This window comes from Chiroxiphia lanceolata, chromosome 2 (genome assembly GCF_009829145.1).
Source record: "Chiroxiphia lanceolata isolate bChiLan1 chromosome 2, bChiLan1.pri, whole genome shotgun sequence".
In the NCBI taxonomy this organism is placed as follows: Eukaryota; Metazoa; Chordata; class Aves; order Passeriformes; family Pipridae; genus Chiroxiphia; species Chiroxiphia lanceolata.
Genome location: NC_045638.1, coordinates 85969744 through 85995733, shown reverse-complemented (window position 1 = coordinate 85995733; position 25990 = coordinate 85969744). Strand labels below are relative to the sequence as shown.

General features: G+C 38.1%; 1 protein-coding gene across 16 annotated transcripts in view; it reads left to right on the top strand.

The window, feature by feature from the left end:
* DLG2 (discs large MAGUK scaffold protein 2) overlaps window positions 1-25990 on the top strand; it is an 847901-nt gene that overhangs the window by 209014 nt on the left and 612897 nt on the right. The window contains exons 1-2 of one of the 16 annotated variants that reach the window (XM_032678093.1): window positions 4905-5044; window positions 5325-5645. The exons of 12 other annotated variants lie outside the window; for them this stretch is intronic. In XM_032678093.1, the coding sequence (XP_032533984.1) occupies window positions 5544-5645 (102 nt within the window). In that variant the 5' untranslated portion in view covers window positions 4905-5044; window positions 5325-5543. Of the gene's footprint in view, window positions 1-4902; window positions 5646-25990 lie in introns of those variants that run through there. 3 more of the 16 variants (XM_032678092.1, XM_032678101.1, XM_032678106.1) reach the window with 3 other exon arrangements.

Here is a 25990-nt window from a genome sequence, read left to right as displayed (position 1 = left end):
CAGTTTTTTCAGAGCATCCGATCTGTCCTCTGCCTATCTATCTGCTTCTATGCTGTGATTACAAGGTGCTTGAGGAGAACTTTCTATCTGCATGAGTTTCCCATGTCTTTGTCAGCTCCAGGTGAAGCAATCCAACTCTGGATCTGCCCTTGGCAGGAGCCACCTGGCAACTCATTCCTGTCTATATACAGTGATTTGCGAAAACCAAGTCAGCTGCCATAAGCCACCATGTGAGATGTGGCAGCTGCTGCTCGTGACAGTGGAATAGATGGGTCCCAGCAGTCACAATGGCATCTCACAGAAGTGACAAATCTGCCTCTACCCAGATGTCCCTGGGGCTCTCTGTTCCAGCTCCACCCCAGTGGCACTATTCTTCTCCTTCTTATGGCAGGACTGGCCCAGACCTTATCTACTTCTTGAGCCTTTGGACACAAAAAAAAGTTGCCTTATTCCTATTTCTGAAAGTAGGAGTGAAAATTTAATCTCATATAACCCCTTGGGTGGACGTCAGTGATGTGTGCTCACAGGCCAGAAGATATGACTGTATCCTGGGCTGCATCAATACAAGTAGGACCAGCAGGTTGACAATATGATTCTCCCCATCTACTCCACTCTGGTGAAATACCACCAGGAATACCTGGAGCATCCACCTCTGGGATTCTGAGTGCAGGAAGGGCATGGACCTGTTGGAGCGAGTCCAGAGGAGAGCCCCAAAAATGATCAGAGGGCTGAAATGTCTCTCCTATGAGGAAAGGCTGAGAGAGTTGGGATTGTTCAGCCTGGAGAAGAGAAAGCTCCAGGGAGACTATTGCAGCCTTTCAGTACTTAAAGGGGCCTATAAGAAAGGTGGGGACAGACTTTTTACCAGGGCCTGTCGTGACAGGGCAAGGGGTAATGGTTTGAAACTAAAAGAGACTATATTTTGACTAGATATAAGAAAGATTTTTTTTTTTTTTTCCCAATGAGGGTGGAGAAACACGGGCACAGGTTGCCCAGAGAGATGGTTCCCTTGTTCCGAAGGGAAATGGATTTTCAGGCAAAGTAAGCCCAGGCTTCTGATACTCACCAATAGGCAAATATCAGCAAAATAAAGGCTTGACATCTCCATTCTACTCCCGAAAATGACCAGCTTGTAGAAAGTGTAGACATAGCTGAGGTCCTTGAAATGCCCTAAACATGGTCCCTCCAAATGACAGAACAGCTGTAAATACTTTGGTTTAGAGGTGTGAGACTGTTTTGTTCTTAAGGAACATGTGAGACAGTTGTGTACAATCATTTCTATTTTGAAGGGGGATCTTTCAAGTTTGCTTTTTATTTAAATTTTCTTATTCTTTTGTATGTGCTACCTGTGGTGCGACAAGCCTTTTCCCTTTTTCTTTCATCTAAAACGAGTCTTTGAGAAGACAACTTCTCTTTAATCACTGTCAGAGACAGGTTTAGTTTTTAGGAGGCTTGATTAGCATTCGGGGACTTCTGAGAACAGCTGCAAAGAAAGTGATTTTGAATTCTAACATAAGATTAGAAGAAAGTTAACAATCATATAGGTTGGCTGAGGGTCTATAGATAATCATGATCTTCTGGTATCTAATGGATGTTGTAAGGGTTAGAGGAATTTTTAATGGAACAAAAAGTTCAGTAGTTAAAACAGGGAAGGAGAAATGCATAAATCTATACTATAGTACCAAAACTTAAGCAGTTTTCTCAATAGAAACAGCAGAGAATTAAAAAACTTAAAATCCTAATAGATTTTAATAGGGTAGATACCTAAAAAAAATCTTTGTTACTCTCTAGGTCTTTTATTTTTATTTTTACTCATATTGATATTCTTGATTCTCACATAATATTGGTAGGTGCAAGAATAAGTGTTGCTATTTGAACTAGCTCCAATGCTGTAGGGTGTATATACACATTAGGTGAGGAAGTACCCTGCAAACATGATCGTAATACTTCCTGAAGTGTAACTCAGTTGTTCCAAGTTAATTCATCCATTTCCACAAAATAATGCGCTGTGAAAGGCGGACATTGTTGGAAAACCTGGAGCTGAAAAGTTGGCAGCTTCCAGGGAGGCCAGTAGAGCAGGAGAAATCTTAGCAGCTGAATAGCCAGTGGCTGTGATCAAGTAGTTGGATCAATGCATTCAAGTCCAAAGAAAGCTGGTGGACTCAAAAACCTGAGCAGATCTGTGGACTCTCTTCTCATACAGTAACACCCACGATGTATTTTCTTCTGCGTATCCCATTAGTGCAAAAATGTGGACATAGATTTTCCAAACCATTGCTCTTGCAGTTTGACTGTGATTTAAATGCTTTTCCTGGCAAGCGGCAATTTATTTCTGCGCCTGTGATGAGTGCTGTTGTAAAAAAAAAAAAAAGGTAGAGAAGGATCTCTGAGCAAATGCTTTCTTATGGCATTTTTCTATATGTGACTGTCACTTAATGGAAATAAATGTCTTGGCCAATTGCGAAATGAGTTATTATTCAAATCTGTCATTGAAATAAATCTTTTTTTTCTGAGATTTTCCCAAATGACTGTGGGTCAGGTAACTGTTTTTCATCTGAAAGCAACTATTAGTTTAGGTGTGAAGGGATGAGTTTCGTACCTGGTGCTTGGTGTTTGCTGCATCTTAACTCTGAAATGAAATCACAGGTGAAACCTGTTCTGGTTGAAAATCTGCAATAGTGGCAGGGACTAAGGAAAAAATGGTAATTTTAACATACTCCCTTTTGAGAGCACAAGCCAGCTGAATGCAGTCAGATCCAAGAGGCTAACTGGCTTATTGGCTTTCCCTTCTTTGAAATCTGAATTTGAAAATAGTGTAGGTGATTTTAATTAGGCCCTATACATATTTATTAGAAATCACATTTGTGTGATTATGAATCCAGTTTTCAATCAGGACATTGTGTTTAAAACATTGAGAAGTACAGATGCAATGCATTCTTCTATTAGAAATGCTAATGATTAGTACAGATTGGGAATTACTGATCACTGAAATCTCTAAGATAGGTGGATATTAGAATAGCCAAAATAGTTAAAAGCACAGTTTTCTGGCATTTTATAGTAGCGTCTCCTAAAAATATTGCTATGTCACCCTCATCCCAAAATTAATGCTTCTAAGGCCAGTGATGTAGTGTGTGCACACCTTAAGGTAGCACTGTGATTCATGTTTTAATGATAGTGGCTGCTGGCTGTAACTATGGAATGTATTGTCATGGAAACTACACTTTTCTATATTTACACCAGTGCTGGTTATGCGAGAGACAGTACTTGAAAGAAAATCTGTATAATATATAGCTTAATAACAAGATAGGCAAGCTAGGAATAAACAGATCAAAGATTCAGCAATGTTACAGCTGGTGTTTGTCACCACAGTGCGTTTCTAAACAGGCTCAGTCACTGTTTCAGGTGATAACCAGCACAGCAAGTCCAAAAGAAGTGCTGCTGCGATGTCACTTTGGACTCACAGGTCAGACAAACTTAGATTATTGAATAGCTACTGAGGGGCATCCACGTAGTGAACTCCCATGGCATATAATGCTCATGTCCAGGCTGATAGAAAAATAAGTGTGAATTGAGTGAATAGAGGAATAGAGTGAATAGAGCTTATTGTTTGCAAAAAATAAATATTCAGAAATGGAACTGGGTTGTAATTCTAACTGCAAAGCAGTTCTATCTACCACTTCCATCTAGAAACTACTGTAATTTTACTGAACTTGGGCTCTTGCGAGCTGTAAGTTTAAAAATAGAGAGTGAGAAACAATAATCAGAAAACATTATACCAAGTTGAAATTTAGCCACACACAAAATTTGGTTAAAAATAAAGTGTATGGTGCAATAGTAGGATCAAAGCTGTTCAAGAAACTGGTTCTTTTATGTTTTTGAGCTTTGCAAAACAAAGGTAAGTTATACTGAAAAAATTCTACTTCAAGTTTAGATATATGCATACATGCAACACACATGCACATATCAATATTTACATAAGTATAAAATCTTAATAGAAGAGGTTGCCTAAGTTAGGGTCTGCAGTTTCAGGCAGCTCTTTTTAAAAATTCTGTACTATTCACCCTCTCTACTGCTTGATCTGGCTGCACACAGAGACCTCCATTTCCCATTTTCTCTGTTTTGTTGTATAACATATTTCTACTTTGGATTTATTACAGAAAATTGTTTCAGTTGTGACTTAAGAACTCACTTGCAATTGCCAGGGAGACAAGCTGCTCTCATTTCTTTAGAAAGAGTTTCTAATTTGATGGGCAGAGCTTAGTGAGTCACAGAAAAGCAGGGTCAGGGCATCGTGAAACAACTACTCAGCTTACCTTGCTATCAGCTGTGGAATCATTGAGGACATCACTTTACTTTCTATATCATAGCCTTTTCATTTTGTATTTGTGTGCCTGCCATGACCAAACCTAAAACTGGGGGATATATTAATCCAACTTTTGATATAAATAATCCTCTTAAAAAGCACAGCTAGCGATTTGCTCATCCAAGTGCTTTATTATGCATTTTCAGCTGGTGTTGCTTTAACTGAAGGAGCAGCGACAGCTGTAACTGAATCCAAACCAGCGTTATGCTTCCAAACTTCTTTAATTATTGCATTTCTGGAATACAGCAAGGCATTTGCAGGTTGCAGGATAGTGCTACTAGCTAGAGTGATTAATTATAATACCTCAGAGTTTAAAGAGGGTTGAATTTTTAGCTTCATGCTGGTGCATTTTCCGTGTAACTTCATATCTTTATTCAGTGTCTCCTGCAATCCTTCAACCTGTCTATTTGTAAATTTGTGCCTGGAGAAAGCTCTCATGTGGCAAGCCAGGATTGGATAAATGTTGCTTGTATTTCTCTTATTGCACACTCCCAGCATCTGGGATTTTCAGCTTTGAGTACAGTTTGTTTCATGCTGAGATTCATTTTTTGGGGGAAGCAAAGGTCATCGCTTCTTCGGAGTTACAACTGATTTGATTCTTTTTCACGGGGAGGCGCTGGGAAGGGAATCCTTACTGGAATGCATATTGATAAAGGCTGAGGATTCTGGCTTCTTAGATAAGTAATTTTTTTTCTCTTCTCTCCACACCATGACTATGTATTGCAGCAACTCACTGGCTTTTTACCAAATCAGGAGCTGCAGTATTTTTCTTCCGATGGAATAATTTCAGCCCACTTCAGCTAGCATGACAATCTTATGTGATTGTTATGAGTAGGCGTTTACATCCTTTTACATGCTAATACTGCCACACCTGCTAGTCCCCCTCATTTCCATTTCTCTTTTTTTTTCCTTTTTTTTTCTTTTTTTTTTTTTTTACCCGATGTGAAAACTAATTTCCCAGTGGAAGGGAAATCCTGAAAATCGTGATCAATGCTGCATCGTTGATTCATCAACAAAGAAGGGGATGGCTGAATGGGACCCAGGTAGAGATTCAAGCAGGCTGCTTCTGACCAGCAAGAGAAAAGCTAGCTGTTGAGCAGCGTATGTTACCACTCCATGTGCTGTGTTAGCTACTTGTTTTCAGCCTTCAGTAGGCTGCCACTACTGCAGCACTAAAGGAATGTGCCCTATTGTTAAAAATACTGACTGCTTTACACCAATGATTTGCCACTGCAAAGTTGCATGCACCAACAACACTTTATCGTTGATGTTTGGATGCAAGGTAGGATGTGGTTAATATATTTAAATGCATGCTGTAACTCCTTTGAATATCTGTGCTGTTTAATTTCATGTCTGACTAGAGATTTCAGTGCAAATTATGATCTGTTGGCTATATATTAGGGCTTACAGCTGGTATGTTTTAAATGTTAGGAAAAAAGAGATCACAAGTAAATCTTTCTTGTTTCCCAGGGTTATATGAGTATAGATTTACATGGGAGAATCTAACGGATTATGAAGCATTTGTTTTAGAGTTGATTGTATACTTAGCCAACAGTGCTAAGATTGCTAAACCACTACTCTGCCATTTGCTTGGCTTTATTGATTTGGATGTGTATACTGTTATTACAAAAGCAGAATCCAGTGAGATTGAATATATTTTTTCCATTTATATTGTTGACATGGTTTTTAACCAGAAGGGCAATAGTGAAGTATACAACCCTGCACTTCTCTGTAAGAAAGAAACAAAGTAAGCTCCTGAACCCATTTTTAAGTCTACAGAAATATCTTTAAGTGTGTGTTTTCTTCTTGGGACTGGACAATCATTTAATTTTTCATTTAAATTTAAATCATAAGGTGGCGCAGTTAGCCAGAGAAGTTTCTTTTCTGGCTGTGTAATGCAATCCCATCCCACTTTTTTTTTAACAGAAGTGCTGGATTGGACTATATTTTTCCCCATATGCATAATGACTTGATATTTGAGTATAACCGATGTTGTTTGTCATTTTACTGAAATAATTAAAAAGTATGACATGTTTTTAAAACTTATTGGTTTTGGGTAAACAAGTTTGGTTCTTGGATCACTGGATCAATTCTAATGATTTTACAAGGGGCTTGCAGATTTTGTCCCAGTCCTTTTCTTTGCTATCCTTAGATACTGGATGATATTAAAACTGTTCCTATATTTCTAAATAGAGTAGGAAATGAGCAGTTATATATATATATTAAAAAAAAGAGTGATAGTAATTATTTTAAATAATCTGTGTAACTTTGCTAATCCTCAAAAACCTCTAAGCTGCAAAAATCAAATTCTAGTTATACAGTCCACAAACTAGGGAAGACAACATGATTTTCTGATTTTCAATGTGACAGAGTAACCTAAATAAAATGAAGAAACTTTGTGAAATAGGTTATAGATGACTTAATGCTCCCTAAATGTGGTTCAACTATAAGTTAATGACAGATCATATATTGCTTCATATAATCCACTTTAACTCAAACTAGGTTATAGTCAAACATATACAAGCTATTTGTCTACATTCTGCTTTTCCTCTAACTATGACCTGCCTCCATCTCTGGTTACTTCAGACTTTCCTGAACTAAAGTTTCTTGTTTCTTCACTTCTGTTTTAAACAGGCAAATATGTGTTCTATTAGTGAAAAGGTTATAATTTAATTGCTGTGTCACGATGCTACTAGTGATATAAATAGCATAAAGAGTTTAACAGTTTAGAAGCTTTTTTAATTTGAATTTTTTTATAAGAACAACTTAATTTTTTTTTTACTTTAACTTTAAAAACTTAAATCCTCTTGTTTTCAAATGTTAAATTCTAATTAATAAAGATGAATTGTTAGTCAGAGGGGAAATTAAATGCAAGCCACCCTTCTACAAAGGTAGGCCAGTGACCTAGGGACTAGTATCCAATTTGTATTCCTGCCTGTGAGCGTGATTTTCAAAGGATATTCTTTGATGAACTTAAGTTCTTTCATGATTTTCAGATCCTGTTAGGAGGAAGTAAGAGAATAAAAATCATAAATTTCAAAACTTTTTCCCCTCCTCTTTCTTTAGTGCTTCAGGCTCATTACGTTAGTCACAGTCGATGTTTTATCTTCTTGTGGTGGTGTATGAACTACTTCTCAAATGAAAAGTGGATGTGTGGGATAGTGATCATTTTCAGAGAGATGAGAAGAAGCATGAGTGAACTGATTTATCTTGGGCTGGTTCAACGTGTAAGATTAGTACCCTTTGATACCATTATCAAGCACGCGTGAGCTACACCGGTATGTGTACGGAATAACACCTCACTTCAAATACCTTTTCCTCATTTCTGTTTCTTCTGCAGCCCATATCTAAATACATGACTTTTGCTTTGGACAACATAGGGTTATATTTCTAGATTTATGGGTGCAGATCCATTGTTAACAAGGAAAAAAGTGTCAATAAGAAGTAAAAAGTGTTTCTTTTTAGGAAATCTTTTAATTACGTGTCATGAAGTTGTGGATCTAAGCATGATCATAATATTACGACTTCTACTAACATGTGGTTCTTGAACTCAGGAAAGGGAGTAATATCCTGAAATGACAGTTTATATTATGGGTGACAGAGGAGAAAATAGGTCCTCAGAATAGGAGAGTTTTAAAGTACAGACAGTGGAGTAGACAACAGAGGAATTCAAAGTACAGGCAAATATCTCCAGGTACTAAAATAACCAGGTCAGGTTATTAACTGGCTCCTTCCAAAATGACAGTGCAAGATATAGGAATGCAGTATTGCTTACACTCTTGATTTACAGTTTTTAATTTTAATTTTGTGTTAAATACAGACTTCTATTCCTATGAGCACAGGAGTGAGAGAAATGCACCACATCAGAACCATCACACCCATTTTAATCTGTTCTTCATGCAATAATTTTACAGTCTTTTCACTCCTAACAGGTGGTTCCAGGGAGTTAGTGTTCATGTCTTACTACACCATATGTTGCAAAGAAGGCAGTGGAGGAGCCCTCACTGTGCCTGTGAGAAGCTTTCCTTGTCAGCTTGATTTCCTGGAGTTAGATAGTTGACCTTGTCCTGGACTTTTCCTTTCAATGATGTCCAGTTTTGTGATCCTTGACCTTGAAATTGCAAATAATTCAGAGTAGTTTAATTTGAAAGACAGGGTCGTGTCTACCTGAAATGCCACAATTGCACTTTAACACACTTGAACACTTTTCCCATTTCTAGTAGGGAAGTACCAGGGTTCCCATCACAGCAGTACAGAGCCGAAGAAGAGAGAGGATAAGCAGGTTTTAAAATATGTCCATCAGGTGTCAGGAGATGTATTGCAGAACTATCTTGTTCATAATCTTGCAGGACTGTCACATGCATGTATATTCCCTGAGTCCTAGGGATACTTCACAGCTACCGGACAGATTCATGTCCATACATTGAAGGATGACTTTTGTGTGAGATAGATCTACATTCACAGATCTCTTTTAAGAGGAATGCCCAGACATATATCAGATTCTCACTGAAGATGCTGAAACTTAAATGCATGCTAAAATGTCAGTATGTGCTTACTCACTTTGCTGAATTTTTTGTTCAGTATTACAGAAGATTTATCTCCAGGCTCTTAATATCCTGTTCATTTTGCTCTTATTAAGAGAGCCAGGAAGGGATTTCAGATTGACTGACATATTTCCTAAATTATATTTCAGCCACAATTCTGACTCTCGTATGGAAGTGTTATTCTGTCTTACCTCTTTTACTTCTATATACTGAAAATAGATATTCAGGAGATTCTACTGAAAGATGAATGACTTCTCTGTTTGTTGACCTTGACCAGCTATTTTGATAAATCCTACTTTCCTTTTGATTTAGGTTTATTTTTATATCTGTCCTAGCATAATTTAATTTTTTTTAAAAGGGGTAAGATATACTTACCTCTCTACCCTGTCCCCTTTTTTTTCCTCCTAGCACTTCTATCTCAACAGGTCCTCCAGCACAATAGCTGGTTTTGGTAGCTTTTTTTCCTACTGTTTCTCAGTTTTAGTTGAAGCAGCCAAATAGTGACATATTCCTCTATCCAAGGTGAGCATGCAAGTATGCCCACTTGTTTCTTCAACTGCCAAAACTTCTATGCTTGACATTCATAGTCATTATTTTTATCATTATCAAACTACTAGAAAACTACTAGTTTTCTGTACTGATATTATTAGTCTCTTGAACAAACTCTGGTGTGTTACATAGTTCTTAACCGAGAATAGTCTCTATATTGTCATAGTCTAGAGCTGGTTATTGTAAGAAGCAGCAATTTGAGATGACTGAAAAGTACTTCAACTAGGCATGATACACTGCAGTCCCTTCTCAAGGCCTTCCATGCTTTAGTTTCTTATGTATCCACATGAATGCAAGCACAATGGATGCAACTAGTTGGAATATTCATTCGAATTTTTTTACATTAATCCCTCAGCCCTACCCATGTGTCCCAATTTATTTTGCATTACAGAGTAGGCTTGGAGTGTGAAAACAGGATGCCTTTTTGATGAAACTAAGCAGAAAGATTCACTCCAGAAATACACCAAGTATTCTGCAAAAATCTTATGTATATTCAGTTTATAAAAACAGATTAACACTATTTCAAAGTATAACAGAAAACATATGTGTGATGATGTGGTTGAGTCCTTCTTACCAGTTCTTCATTTTGTGGATCCACCCCTGCTGCTTGCAGATGTGGATATAACCTCTGACTCCACTGATGTATTTAATTTCTGATTTTTTGGGGGCCTGAACTGGAGAGGTGTAAAACTATCGTATATTCATGATTATGATGACTTCTGTGATCCATCTACAGAGACCAATATATTGTATAGGGTTCCAGAACCTTTGAAAGAGTTTGCTGCCTATTCATAGACAATCAGCAGAGTAAGTCAGCTGGAACATTGCTGATATTTGCTATGCATAACATTGACAGTGGAACTGAGAAACGTACTTCCACATATTATTCTTGTTAGGCTACTGTGGTGTTAAAATAAAAATGCTCAGCAATAGAAGGAGCTGCAGAGGAGATGCAGCATTGCCATTGGCAAGAGACTCTGGGTATGATCACTTGAATCACAGAGGATTTGTATATTAGAGTACAATGCTCAAGGCAGGGAGAGTTTTCTTCTCTGGCATTGCATCTATGCAAGCTAGACATGAGGTGTAAGCCCAAGCAAATTTATCTGACTGTATCTTTTTATTTCTGTTAGGCATTCCCTAACCTCCTACAGTTTAACACTCCTGGCTGAAGAACAACTACAAGCTTGCTCCAGCAGTTCCCACCCGTCATTAATGAGTGTGGGAAAAGAACTACATATTGTACTCAAAGGCCATCAGTCTGAGATCTTCTGAGGCCAAAGTAGCAGGTTATAAGGGACCTTGGGACCTTGCCAAGAACCCTTCCAGTATTAAAAAGTTTATAAAGATGCATCCTACTCTTCAGAACTTCTTGTTCCCCACCAGTGAGCAGCATTGCACTGGTGAGGTACTCTGGTGCCAGAGAGGAGTTGACAGTGACTTTGTAAGTCGATCCCGAGTTTATCTTGAACTCAGTGTGGGTGCTGCAGAATATTACAGGAGACACAGGATGGCAGAAGCCTAAGGAGAGGTAGGAGGCAGCACCAGGAGGGTTCTGGTGCAACAAAAGGAGGTAAAGGCATGGGGAGGGACGATGTAAAGTCAGCAGCTTAGGGGTAAGATAAGAAGGCAGTGGCCTGGGCAAGGGTCCTGAGGAGGCAAGAAGAAAAGGAAGCAATACTTTTAAGGTCTGGCTAAATTGAAAATGTAAAAAGGACCTATGTCATGAACTTTCTGAAATTTTAGGCCCATCCCCTCAATCATGCAGGACTTATTCAATCACTGGTTAGGGAATGCAAACAAACGTTACCCTTTTGTCTTATTTGGAGTGAGCTCGCTTGCCAGCTGTCACCCACTGGCAATGGCTAACATCTGAGGGGGAAATGTCAAGGAATGTTTCAAAAATTATCAAAATCAGATGTTAGAAATATTTCTGTTTGTATGAGAGTACCATGTCTCATCTTCTGCCACTACCCTGCCCACGAACTCCCGGCATGCTGTGAAGGAGCTGGATGGCTGGTGGGAGATTCCCTGAGACAGCTCAAATTAAGAAAATAATGCTAAAAGTGGCTTTTTTAATTAAGGTGTTTGTTTGTTTTTTTGTTTTTTTTTTTGTTTTTTTTTTAAATTATACACTGAAGGAAAGTTCTGTTGAAGGTGAGATCCTCAGTCCCTACATCATTTTGAATCACTGGCCTTTTTTCCACATTTTGCCAGAGTATCTTCTAGGTGCCATCAGTAGCTGGACACTGGACTGGATGTCTCACAGTGCTTGCTACCATAGAATCATAGAATTGTTTCTGCTGGAAGGGATCTTAAAGACTATCTAGTTCCAACCCTATCTTCTTGTGATGCTTCTGTCACTGCTGAACCGGTAGTGCAGCAGTGGAGTCTGATTTTCACCACTCTAGATTACTTAAAAATCATCTGAAACCAAAGGACACTATGAATACCCTCTGTATTGTACCTGTGAACATATAGCCATAGTTGGAAATGGGTTTCTTTTTTAAGCTAGTAATAAAGAGCTGATGTGGTTCCTAAGCACTGCAATAAAGTTTACCTATGGAAAAAGTAGGACAGGAGGCACATAGCTAAGGGTTACTGAATGTTTTGAAGAAGTTCAGAGTTCTCTCAGACACTTACTTTTTAAAATATATTTTTCCTTTAAATTATACAAAATAATTACATAAAATGAGGTACTTTCAAATAGAAATTAATTGACGCACAGCTACTTGAGCTTCTTGATTTTGCAAACTAATTATTGACTAAGAGAGGGCTATATATAGATATTCATTTTAGCAGTAAAAGATGTCATAGAAGAGAATGGTTATAAAGAAGTATTATATAAATATATTTAAGTGATAATAGCAATAGAACTGAAAACTGTCACTGAACAGTTCTCCTGATCTTTGAAAAGGAGCTTTTATGTTTCCAATGTAGCTGTCAGAAATATTCTCATTATTAAAATATATATATTTATTACTTTCACTTTTCTGATTATATTTCATTCATCTTTAAGCATTTGATACTAATAATCATTAAGGACAGGATTTTTTAAGAGAGCTTAGCTGGGGGTTGTGCTGAATGTAATGGAAACCTGAATGAGAAGAAAGATTACTGATGGGATTTCCTCTGACTCCCTGTAGAAGTTAATGATCTATAATCCCAGGAGAGATGGCACAGAATGATCTGATGAAGTATTAAGGCAGTTTGTGCTATTCTTTTGAGTCACTTGGCTATTGACTGTACTGAGAGTATCATTGAGAGGTAAAAACCTTCACAGAGCTTCAATGAAGAATTGTACCCATTAGCTACTCAGATGATCCCCACCAAGTTGTACATGACCAGAAAGCAGGTTTACTGGGAAAATGTCTGATGCTCAGTGGAACAGAAAAGTTTTGGTTTTCATTTTTCCTCAAACTGACATTTCAGAAACCTTGATTCTGAGAATCCTGACACGTCGCTTTAAGGAGATTTCCTTTAGGGGATGCTGACAACTATTCAGTGTAATTAAGATGGAATATGCCAAATATGAATGTTCAGAAAGATGTAAGCTGGTGTCAGCACTGAAGTCCACACAATGAATCACCTGGAGGCTCTGTAGTTGTGACAAATGTGGTACAGAGCCTGTGTCAACACATACTTGCCGGACAAGGAATGTAGACACCTCATTTATTTGGAAGATGTGAGCTCATCCCCTATGGAAACAGACCTGTAACTGCAGACCTTGGGCTAGCTGCAGAAATTTTAGAATATACCTATATTTCTAAGTAAAAGAGGACTAATAAGTATAGTCAAGTACTCAACTCCCAACATTCAGTGTTACAAAATTGTTAGTTTTTTTCATTAGCTGTGTTTTGGGCTGATCCCAAGCTCTTTCAAGACAATTTGTAGGCATGGCTTGAAGGATTGTTCATTCCAGAAACTCTTTCCAAGAGGCAATATGGATGGGACTGCATCAAGGAAGATTACTTGCAACCTATCTTCAAATGCCTCCAACTGCCGCCCCTTGCCTTTTTGTGATATTTGGGAGCCTGCAACACACTTCAGTTTCATTGAATAAAAATACCACTTTAGTAGCAACATGGATATGGATATAAGCTTCTCTCAACCACTTGGTCCAGGAACCAAGGATCATGCTAAGAAACATATGTATTTAGCACAGTACATGTAGTATAAGGTCTCAGTCATGATTCCACATCTCAGACTTTAAAAAATCTAACAAATAGGACAGAGGCCATAACAGCTCTGTCAGGCTTGGTTCTTCCTGACCTGCAACCACCGTACATGTGACAGTCCACCTGGAATGTACCTAGGTATATTGAGTTGGAGATCCAAGCCCAAAACTGCAAGAAACTTGTGTTGAACTCATTCAGAGGCAAGAGACCCCATGTCCAGCACAGACAGGTACTCCGCCCTTGAATACTTCCCACCACCTTATATCCATTTACCCTTTACCAGCTACGGGTCCTTTATGTAAGAGAGGAGTTTAAATTTAGTACATTAAAGTGTTTCGTAGCTATAAAGGCATTTAAATTAGTAATACAAACTTGCCTACCACCTTGTAAGACTTATATGGCTTATAACAATCACCTGTTAACAGTATGTTGTTAAACTCTGTTATTCCTGGCCCTTACATTGTTTATGAGAAGTATTGTCAGCTGGCTGTGAGATGACTTGGAATTCTTATATATCCCAGGGAAATCCCGGACTGTGTAAAATATAGTTCCATAACAGGATAATCACCTTCATAAAATATCACAGAAATAGCCTCTGCCAGAGAGGGTTCTGTGACCTTGATTTAGGACAGGGAATGGGAACTCCTTATTTCTATTTCTGGCTCTCACATAGAATTCCTGTTGTGGAATTTTCTGAGGAAATCTGTGCCTTGCATCTCTTTCTAGAAAATCAAGTTGATAATACCTGTCTCAGTGGAATATTGAGAATTAATAGTTATTGTATATAAACAGCACTGAAATGAAATGAACAGTGTAAGTACAATGCACCATTGGTTTAAAGGATCAACATAAAGCAAAGATCAACATTAGGCAAAGATAGGGGAGGATATAAGTGAAAATAGAATGACATTAGTGAGAATCAGAACATTTCCTCCTCCTCCTTTTTTTCTGTCCATCCCTCTTCCCACAGTATTTATTTCAGGTGTACCTTGAAATACTATTATTCATCCATTTTTAAAGTTCTTCCTCTAGGTCTGAGCTTTAACATCCCTTTTTTGTTGGTGGGGATTTTTTGTTTGTTTTTGTGTTTTGTTTTGTTTTGGGTTTTTTGTTTTGTTTTTATTATTTGTTTGTTTGGGGTTTCTTTTGTTGGTTTGGGTTTTTTTTCCCTAGCAAATAGTTGTAGATGAATTGCAAGTCCCTGAAAAAGTGGGTTTGAAAAGAAAGTGCTGACAGGCTTTTATCTCCACCCATCCAAGTAGTGCTACTATCACCTAATTTATTATACAAAATTGCTGAAGGGGAGGAGCAATTTCCAGAACTCTGGTTGAGTTTTTGTTTTGTAAAGATTATTTAAAAATAGTCATAGGATACACGAGGAAGGAAGCTGACAAGCAGATGAACATACACCTGTTGTAAGGAGGCAAATTAGTAACTGCATCACGCAAATCTTGTGAGTGTTCAGGAATTGTGGTTAGGCTGATTGCTAGGAGGGACATTCAGCCCAGTTCAGAGGGCCATATGGCTCTAAAACTACACATTAAATACCAGATTCTGCAGCCTACAATAAATTAAGCAAAGCATGGTAGAGTCCTATCAAATCCAAGGCACAACAATCTGCAGAGCTGTGAGGGAAGGTCTTTTCGATGTTCTTGTAACAGTGTTTTGCATTGTACCTCTGAAATAAATTTATACTTTTCCTACTCATTACATTCCCTTGCTGTGTTAGTATTTGCCCTTGGATTCCTAGTCCTTAGCATAAGATAATAAATTAGCTTGTAGGAACTAATCACTTGATAGCATAAGAAAGCATATGAAATTTTTGCACTGGAAAAGTTAACTGAGGACTAACATTCCAAACACAGTAGTTTGGGATATAAAATAACCAGGACAATATGTTTTCATAAGATAAAGTTTGGTGATACATTTGGAAACATGTATTCCCTCCCAGAACAATTAAGAAAACTCAGGGGAGGAGGCGAGAGCAGAGGAGGGAGAAGAAGATGACCTAGAAAATGCACTTGCGGGTCTAATTTTGTGTGTATGTACGTATTACAGAGGAGACTCTTGCACCTCCTCCCTTAAAGCCCTGGTGTTTTGCGCTCTTTTCTGTATGCATCAACCCCCACGTGAGTTCCAGACATACAGATCTTTAATTTTCCAACATTAAGGGCATGTCTTTTCTGTGTCTTGAAGATCACAGCCCTGTAAAGGTGTTGGAAGCGAGCAGAGAGAAGGAATAGAGACTGTGAATTCAGGGGATAGCAAGATCTGGTTATGAATAAGTAGTTTTTGTATTGAAAGTGTTATTGTTGCAGGGCTTTCATGCTTGCTTCCTCAGGTCAGGTGCAGCTGTAGGGACAGAGGAGTGTCATCTTCCTCACAGAGCTGGGAATTGAACCTCAGGCTATTGCATCATATGCTGAAGCCAGCTTCCTAAAACAGAGGTTTAATTTGCTGTCTACAATTGCCTAATCTGAATGGAACTGATGTATAAAACTCTTACTGATGCTGGATTGCAATGCTTTTTTACAGAGCATTAGCAACTACTACTTTCCCGTGTAATTGGAATAAAAACATTCAGTGTGCTGAACCAGAGAAACGGAGATGCTCTCAAAGTAATCCACATTCTGCGTGCAAACACCAGCTGTTTCTTGACTATTTTTATTCACCAGGAGGGACAGCATAGGGCTCCATGAGTTAATAAAGTTTCAGTTATTAGATGAGACTTAGTCGTCTGATGATTTTTCTTCCACTGTCTTCAGTTATTCATAAAAGAAAGAAGCCCCGATAGGAATGGGTCAGCTCACATTATAAGAATGCATACAAAGTAATCACAGAATCATAGAAATGTTGATTGGAATAATGACCTCTATAAAAGACCTCATCGAAATTTCACCAAAAGCAGAAGAAATGAGAGGTAATTTAGCATGCAGCTGTACACCTCTCTTTGCAGAAGAAATGGTTTGGGTTTTAAGTAATGTCAGGTGAAATTCCTCTTCAACTAGACTAGAAGGAAATATGGAAAGCACAATTCAGTGTTTAAAACTAGGGAAAGGAGGTTAAAAGTTCTGAATGTTAGTCTCTGTTCTTCAACTGATCCAATAGAACACGTGTAGAAAGTTGATTTGGCCTCTTTTGATTAAAATTGAAAGTGTTGTCAGGAGCCACGATAGTAGTGGCTACTGTCACAGGGGTAGGGCTTTACCTTTTATGCCTCAGTTTCTAAGTAAGTTTCTAAAAATGTTCGGGTAGTGTTTGTGAAACTCTAAGGTCAAGATCCTTGAGATAATAAAATACCAACCCCCTTGGCTTTTGATAGGAATTAAGTACCTTCTAAAGATCTGCCCATGCAGCACTTCTCTTCAGTGCTTCCTTCATTCAGCCTATGCCTTATCTCCTTTGCTTTACTTTGCTTCTCTGATATACATATATGCCTTCTCTGCTGTTCCTGGCTCTTACTTAAAATTCTCTGTTAGACCCCAGGTCAGTGGATGTGGTTAGAAGGTTAGGGAAGTTAAGAGGGCGTTTGTAGAGCAAATGGTAGACAGGAACAGGGAAATGTGTCCATACCCTCTTACGTCTGTGGACATGCACACAAACAGGTCACTAGACTCTGCACTTACCTGTCAGATTAGCAATACTCCCACTCTCAATTCTGAAAATTTGTTGACTGTAGGCCTTGGATGCAATGGTGAGTGGGTGGAAGAAGTGGAATGTCTGTTTAAGGCTGTAAACTACATTTGAAAGTGTCAAAAATGTTTGTGATGCAGAGGTCTATTTGCCTTATATAGAAAGTGCACATTGTCACATCCCTGAAATTTCTTATGCAAGAGTGAGAAGTCAAAGAGGTGTTTGAATGCTGCAGTAAATAATAATATGACTTGTTGCCAAAACTCTAATAAGTTAAATCCTACTAATGTATTTAAAGCATTTCTTTCTTAAGAAGGTTATAACTCCTTGAATTAATTGAACTAAATTTAAAATAAGGCAAGAAAAGGAAAGAAAGCAGATTCTGCTTTGAACTTCCTGCACAGTTTATTTCCCTAGTTAGATGGTAAGAAGCTGATGCAGAGACTCAAATTAAGACTGATATCATATCATAGTGACATACCTCCATGTTAGTAATTTCAGATTTGACTAAACCTTTTAAATGATTGATTTAAAGACCAAAGTGCAGTACTTAATATGATTCTATCCCTTGGTGGAGTTTAGCTTCAGAAACCAGGGTTAGGGCTTTTTATTGAGGTGCTTTTCTCAGACCTCAGTCAGAGTTGGTACCTAAAGAAATTTGGTTATTTGGTCTGAACATATTGCTACCTTTTTAAGGGGTGCAAGGCCCCATAATATTGGCTTCTTTTGCTTTTCCTATGATTAAAGAGCTCCACAAAGCATTAAATGAGTATTTAGCACAACACTACAAGTGGTCCCCTGGTATCTGTTGGATTTTAGTTGAATTTAGGGCCATCAAGTTTTGGCACAAAATTTACCGGAGGTGACTAAAGTAGTCATGCATTGGGTGGCTTTTTAAAGTACAAGTTGCAAAAGAGATAAATTAGAGTAAACACAGCATTTCGTTGGTCTTCCTTACCTATTATATTGTTATCTTCTGCATGTGAATAAAAGTTCTGATAATCTTCATTCACCAGCTGCAAAGTAAAATTCATTTTCCTGGTGTGACTAATAAGGAATGGTTTTTTTTCATTCAAAAAGATTACTGTGTACTGCAAAGAAAAAGAAAATAATGAAGCTGTAGCAGGACAAAAGAGAAGATGCTGAAAAGAGTTGTTTTTGAACTTGTTAGTCTACAAATTGCATTTTCTGTGTGTGAAGTTTTGAAAATGAAATTAATTTCTCCTCTTTATAGTAAGTTACTTGAACCTATGGTGTGCAAGTAAAATTATTCTATGTCTGACACACACATGATTATGTATATATTATGTTACAATGCCATTCCCAGAAGTGAAAGACCTTCTAGGCACCTATCATGTTTATGGTTTAACAGATGACATCTCAAAAGAATAGCGAAGCTCTTTATTTTTATTTTTTTTTCATGTGTTATCACTAAATATTAAAAGCTATAAATATGAACAGAGACACCTGAGCTTGACAGCTTTTTTGGTTGGAAAGAGCCACTCTAGGTCCTGGTGACCTACTAGCAGCGTTTGCTATCAACTACAGCTGTTTTCATCTCTTCTTTGACTGTAGATAACCCATTGGCCTTGTCTACAGAGTTGATACAAACAACCATTTAGCAGCTGGCTGCTTGACCCCTAAGATGGGTCCAGACTACTTAGAGACACATTGACTTGCTGCTGTTCCCTGTGCTGAAATGCACCATTATGCTCTACTGCTGTCTACAAAGATCAGGTTCAGGTGCAATCCCACAACAGAAAACACATTTTAGAACAAATGTGCTTTGAAAAACTGGTGAGTGAAAAAGGCTCTGATTTTTTTTAAGGAGCTCTGTAACTGTTGCTGTATATTTTTTTGGTCTGAATGTTTTCATTTTAAAAAATCCTTTAATAAGTCTATTGAGAACTTCTAGTCACTAACCTTAGGGCAAAATTATATTGAGCTGCTTGATATTTGTGCTGAGAATGCCTCTGGAAGTGGGCTGTCCCATCTCTTTGTCACATACATGGTGTGGTTTGAACTAAGAGAAGACAAGGGAACTTGTCCTATGTGTCTTCGTGACGGTTCTTTCCTTCTTCTTGTCTCTCACATGAGTGTAGGTGAGCCTTGAAGAGAGATCTCTGTTTGGGCTACCCGGCTCTTTCAATCCACAAGTCCTGATCTTTTGAGACTTTAGGAACAAAGCCAAAAAGTAAGGTTTTCCCCTTCAAGTACAAAGAGAGGCTTTGACTTACCTAGAAACAAGGTAGCTGTACTGTTCTCAAACGCTTTAGAAAGCCTCATATGAGTAGTATAGAGATAGGGAGGTCTTCAGTGGACATGAAGGGAGAAATATGAAACTGGGGAAATATTTCTAGTGTGGATTAACTTTCTCTTGATTTCAGTTGACAGTTTTGTTGGATTCCAAAGTTTGGTACAAACTGCTCAATGAGAAGCTTAAAGTCTGGGTTTTCCTACCAGAATATCTTTCATGGAATGCTTTTCCCTGTATGTGAAAAACAAACATGGATAACAGTAATGACATTAAAAAATACCTGGTGTAGCCCTTGTATGTGGGTGGTTGATTTGGTTGTGTTTTGTTTTCCTGGCTTGAGGAACTATACACTTCTTCTTTTATCTCAAAAAAAAAATAAAATTTACAAGAGCTCCACTTCCTAAGATACAGTGTATTGTTTTCAAAATAAACAGCTCCTTTTCTCTAGAAAACTTTGCAATGTATTTGAAAACCCAAGAAACCCATGACATTTTCCTATCTTCATCCTATGACGGAATAGTAACCTATGTTCCTGTGCATCCACTTGATTTTTCACGGGCTTCAGTTGGATACTCAAAAGCTGTAGAGCCATTGATTGTCATTTGACCTACTGTGAGTGAAGTCATATTTGTTGTTATTGTATCTTTCAAACTGACTGAACTAAGCAGTGATGTGTGACTGTTTACTCTTAACTGTATAAAATGTTAACCCTTGCCTCAAGGAGACATTAGAGCTCTGATTTCTTTTATTCCTGGCCCTGCCACAGACTTATTCTGTGGCTTCAGTGTATGACTTGTTACTATATATATATGCCAGGTATTGTATTATTTAATGCTACTATCTAGTTCTATTTTCAACATCATGATTGATGCTTGCAGGTGATTCAGTTTTATGCTGATTTCGCCAAAAGCAGTAGCAGTATTGTCATTGTGTGGGCACCCAGGTGAGATTGTATTAAGCAAGTAATCTACTGCAAAAATATTCTTTCAGTCCAGCCAGTAACAGAGGTAGGAACAAAGCAAACACAAAGCTAAGTGAGGAGGTCCAACCAGCACCTTTTACCCCCCAAGTTTCCAGGCTTAAACATCCCCCCTACTAAAAGTATTGCTGATTATCCCTTTAAGGGAAAAATGTTAATATACAAGATCTAATTACCTCTGTCTAAGCTGATACGCCTACAGCACCTTTTACATAACCCAAACACTTGAGTTCCAATTATACAATTATATTTTAACATGTATTAAGTGCTATTCCTTTAGGGAGGAGACTTATACTGAATATTTCAACTAAATTCCTTCCTCAGTGTGGGCAGATATATGGTAGAGTCTGATTTCATTACAATGCCAGAGACTTGGGGGTTTTTAGTTCCTTTCCCCTTGAATAAACCAGCTGGCTGTTCAGAAAGCCCATTTTCCATGTCTGCAGCACTGACAGCAGTATCTGTACATGTATATCAGTTGCAGGCTATGAAGCTCACGTTCTTTGGGTCAGCAGTGGCACTGTTACTGCAATTAGATGTATAATGATCTGTCTGCACTCAGTGCTAGTATACTTTCTTTTGCATACAGCCTGTGGCAAGGGCCACATCTCTAGAGGAAGCGACCTGTTCAAATGTGGAGGAAAGGCCACTGTTTTTTTTTAATATTATATCTTGGTCTAGAGATTGATAACACAATAAATTGTGTCCCTTTACTGAAAAGATGGATGACTCCAAGGACTAGTCTCCCTTTCTGATATCTTCACTCAACGTCTGTAAGGCACAAAAGCCTTCATCTGGATAACTTGTTGAAGGAAGGCTATTTGCTGCACACTTTTAATTGTTAACATCAATGAGGTTTGTAGGTCACCTCTTCTGGAAACCCAGAGCCTAAGTTTAGAGTGAGGAGTCTGAATGTATTCCTATGCTCAGAGCTAACTCAAGTTTTTTTTGAACATCCGGGAAAAGTTGGGACTTAACCTGAAAGAGCACAGGAGAATAAAATAGATGAATCAAGAAAAAGCGAGTGGAGGGAAACCCTAGCAAGCAAGGCTGGGGACTGCTGGTGCTCCCTGTGGTGGATTAAATACTTGTGGGGTAATGGCTCTGTTGGAGGGGAGGAACCAGGTCCCAGAAGTGTTCTGCTTCCTTCCATACCTCAACATCAGCCTATGCCAAAGCTGGAACAACCTACAGTGCACCTACAGAGCTTGTGCTAATTTCATCACTACCATGGAGGTTACCTTATCAGCAGCTGAACCACTCGGTTTAACTCTGGTGCAGCTATTTCTATACTACACTGTAGTAATTCCCGCACAGCGATTAAGTTTAAAATATTCCCTGCTTAGAAAACCAACTTCTGGAAAAGTTGAATGAAGTTATCACATTGGGCTGTACCCATCAGATAAGCTGGGTTCCTGTCCAAAGAAAATGTGAACATAATTAATTACAAGCTAAAACTAAATTATTAAAACATCATACTTATTTTAATTATAAAAATCCAAAAAATCTGGTGGTAAAGTTCCCATGGTAACCTTAGCTCTGTCTCCTGCGCTCATTGGATATGAGTGGATGTTTGTGTAAAATAGGAACACTCATTATCACGGTCAGAGTGATTTATGACTTGCTGATCAGGAAGATGTTAATCAGACCAGAAATCTCATTTTTAAAAGTGATTTATTTTTGCTATTTCTCTAGCCAAGCGTTGCAACACAGAGAAGATTTTTAATTTCTGTCCAGTCTGATAACTATTCCTGCTAAAACATAATGCCTGAACCATCCATATCTTGTCGTAAATCTGATCTATCATTGTTCAAATTTAGCTATGATTGTGACAGACACCCTGCAGTCATAAATCTCTAGAGCAAGTAAGATGAAATTGGCATCCATTTTTTTCCAGTGAGCTCACTAGTATCAAACATTTGATTACACACTGCGCTGTGATGCTAACACTTAATACTGTAGAGCTAATTTCACTCATAAAGTTTTCTTTAAAAGGGTTAGGCACTGTTTGCCTATCCATCAAGGATTATGGAGGATGCAGTGGTCTGATGACGTAGCAGAACTGTCTCCAGTCCTCTGATATTATGATGGCATTCCAGCAGGCATTCCCAAGAGACACTCCCTTAATCTGTTCATTTCCTTCCCCTACCTCCAGTTTTTCCAAAATGTCCACATCAGCCATCACTCTCTGACAGAGCAAGGGAACCAGTGATCAGGGAGAGGAGGTCTTAAGTGCTGATGTGGGGAGAGATCAACAGCTGTAAGAAACTTGAGCTATTTTGTATAGGCAGAGTAAATAAAGTTTTGTGAAAAAACCTCACTTGTGAAACGTGTCTAGATGGTGAAGGCATTAAAGGGTACTATTAATTTTTATTACTGTCATGAGATTCTGTGAATGGCATGTTCCTGGTAGTGAGCTTTACAAGTCTTATGTAAGGTACTTTTCTAAACTACAGCTTATTCTTTTTTTTTCTTTTTTTTTTCATGTGGTCGCCTGTAACACTATTTTCAGTGTGGTAGCTCAGAAAGAGGATTAATACTTTAGAGGAAGAACTGAAGGTGTAAAATTTTTCCTGTACAAATAAATAAACATCCTTGCATCTACTGAATATGACTATATTCTTGCTAACCTGTTGTGTAAAGTCAAAAAAGACATTATATATACATAGCATAAGCATAATGTATCTATAAACATATTCTGAGCAGACACATAGAATAATAGGATCTACTGTTTCTAAAGTCCCCAAGACATAAACCTAAACACAAGTTACAATTCACTGTATTGAAAAGCTGTGAGTATATAAAACAGATGTAAGTATCAACTCACTAAGAATTCATCTAAAGAGAATTGAGAAATATTAAGAAAGAAACCTCAGAAAAATTCTATTCTGTTGTCATTGAGGGGATGGGATTAAATGTTAGAACAATTAAATTTCAGAATATCTTCAGACACTGAATTGCCTTTAAATATAGGAAAGCTGGACATACTGAAGTAGAGCAATAATTTCAATGTTTTAAGTACACATTGTTTTACTGTGAGTCATGAGGTCAAAGTCTAGTACTTAGCATCCTGCTAAAATTAAACAACATAGAGATTTTCTGCCAAAGTCTTTCAGAATTTGTATATTTTATTTATTCAGATATAGCACAAAAGGTAAAATATATATTTATGCCCCTGAAGACACTTGAAAATACAGAACAGTTATAATCCCCAAATGTCCTTCATCATAATTACTTTTCTTTTGTTTGTAGCAACATTTGCTCTATTTTGTTAGAAGGATGGGCTTGAAATTAAACTTTAAAATCAGTAGGAATATATTTGCAATAAGCCTAATGGCAAACTTTTTTAGATTAGTTCTCTCTGATAGAACCAGTGGATATCTCTGTGCTCATGTCAGTAAGACACAGTCTCTGGGTTATGGGAGGTGACATCAGATTTCTGTGGTTATTCCCAGCTAGATGTAACCAGGCATGAAAGAACCCTCTTGCAAGTGCTGTCAGAACAAAGGGATTGCTGAACAGGGGGCAGAGGAGGAGTTAAAAGGAGCAGAGGATATACACAGAGAGTGAAACACTTCAAAGCCAGCCTCATCAGGGCTAGAATTCTCCAGGAAGGTGGAGGATAATGAAAGCAACACTACTCTAGTCTTCCAACCCCTGAATGACAGCCAAATGCAGATTCATTGCTAACATTAATGGGTTGAAAATCTCATTATCTTTGATAGTTTTTGTTGCCTCAGACAAAAAAATTATAGAACTGGAGCAAAGAAGGATAAGGAATGCTCTCTTACCCCATAAGCGTGAAATATGAATAGCAACTTTAATCAGAGATATAATAGGCTGCAGAAACTGTGAGTAGAATATCTGAGGGGTTGAGTGTCTGATGAGAGATCCTGCTGGTTACAAGCACACTGAGACATAAGCATAGTCTGCTGTGCCCCCAACACGACTGATCCTCAGTGTGTACCACAAACATGTGCTGACTCTGTATTCTGTATTACATACACCCTGTGTTTGTTTTCTGCCAGTCATTCAGTTGGAGCTCTTCCAAGAGCACATCAAGCCTTCTTAGCTTTTCTGTGGCAGATAATAGTGGAGGAGGGATTAGGCGTGCCCAAGTCACATCCCAACACAGCTCTTATGACTGGGAGGGTAAAAAAAATGCATGAACATCACTAAGAATTCTGAAAGGAAAGATACAAGAATTTGACAAACAAAAGAAGGGACCAAGTCCATACTCAGAGTAGTGGGTGGACAATTATGTCCTGATTGAGATCCTCAACACTGTAGGAGAAAAGTGTGCAGCATCGCAACTCTGACTGCAGCAAAAAGCATGTGGAGTTTGAGGAGCAGAGTTAGTTAACAGAAGCCAACCCACTGGGTGTCATTAAAGGAAAGATGTGAGAAGGAGGATGGATTATATCACTTTGCAAAATTTGGCAAGAGCCAAAATGTGTGTTGCTCAGATTAATCCTCACAGGAACAATGATCAGCAGTTCATTTGTAGATAAATCCACTATTGAACTGGAAGTAAATGGGATAGTTATGAAGTTGGACTTGGTGCATATACTATTTGTTGCCAAAAATAGTTGTTTTCATTGCTAGGCTAGTAAATTTACTACTCACAGTAAAAGAGTTAAGTGCTGCACTTATTACCATTATAGAAGCACAGACACATCAGTGTGCAAAAACTAAACAAGGAGAGGGGTCTCTGAAGAGCAGAGTTTGCTTTGGACTCCCTACATTAAAGAAGTATTGAACTAACTGGATAATCAACACGTTTCCTTAGTCCTGATCTTTTAATGATACTAAGGAAAACATTTCTTTTACTAGTGGAAAATATGAGAGATCCTTTTCATCATCAAGAAGACTCCTAAAAATGAAGGAAGCAGAGTGGAGGTTGGAAAAATATTCTCTTCTCCAGGAGTAATAAACCTCCCAAAACACAGACATTTATCAGCATTTTAAATGTCATAGGATGTCTGAGACATCCTCCAATATGTCTGTGGTAGATATGTCACCACACCTATAGGAAACCCATGACTTTGTCCAGTGACAGCTGAAGGCCAGACAGGTCTCTCTGGTACTAAAATGTCATAAACACCATCATGTCAGCTGATGAGCATGGTTATAGTCTCCAGAGGCATCAAAAGAGATGACAGAGACCAAGACACCTCCATTTCACACATTTTGGTAAAATATCCCTTCCCTAAGGAATGTGAGAGTAAGCCGTTATTAGCTTTGTTAAAAAAAAAAAAAAAAAAAAGGAATCATGTTTCAGCCAAATTTTATGCCAGATGTTTTAATGAGCTTGATATATCAATAGATACCATAGAAAAACAGTACATTAATGCTTTTTCCACCCCTGGAAGATATTCTTTCCTTACATGTCCATTTGAGATGTGCTGGACAACCAAACTATTTCACTAGGAAGCACCTGTGATATCCTTACAGGCAGTAGGACCCAGAAAGATTAAAAAACCATGA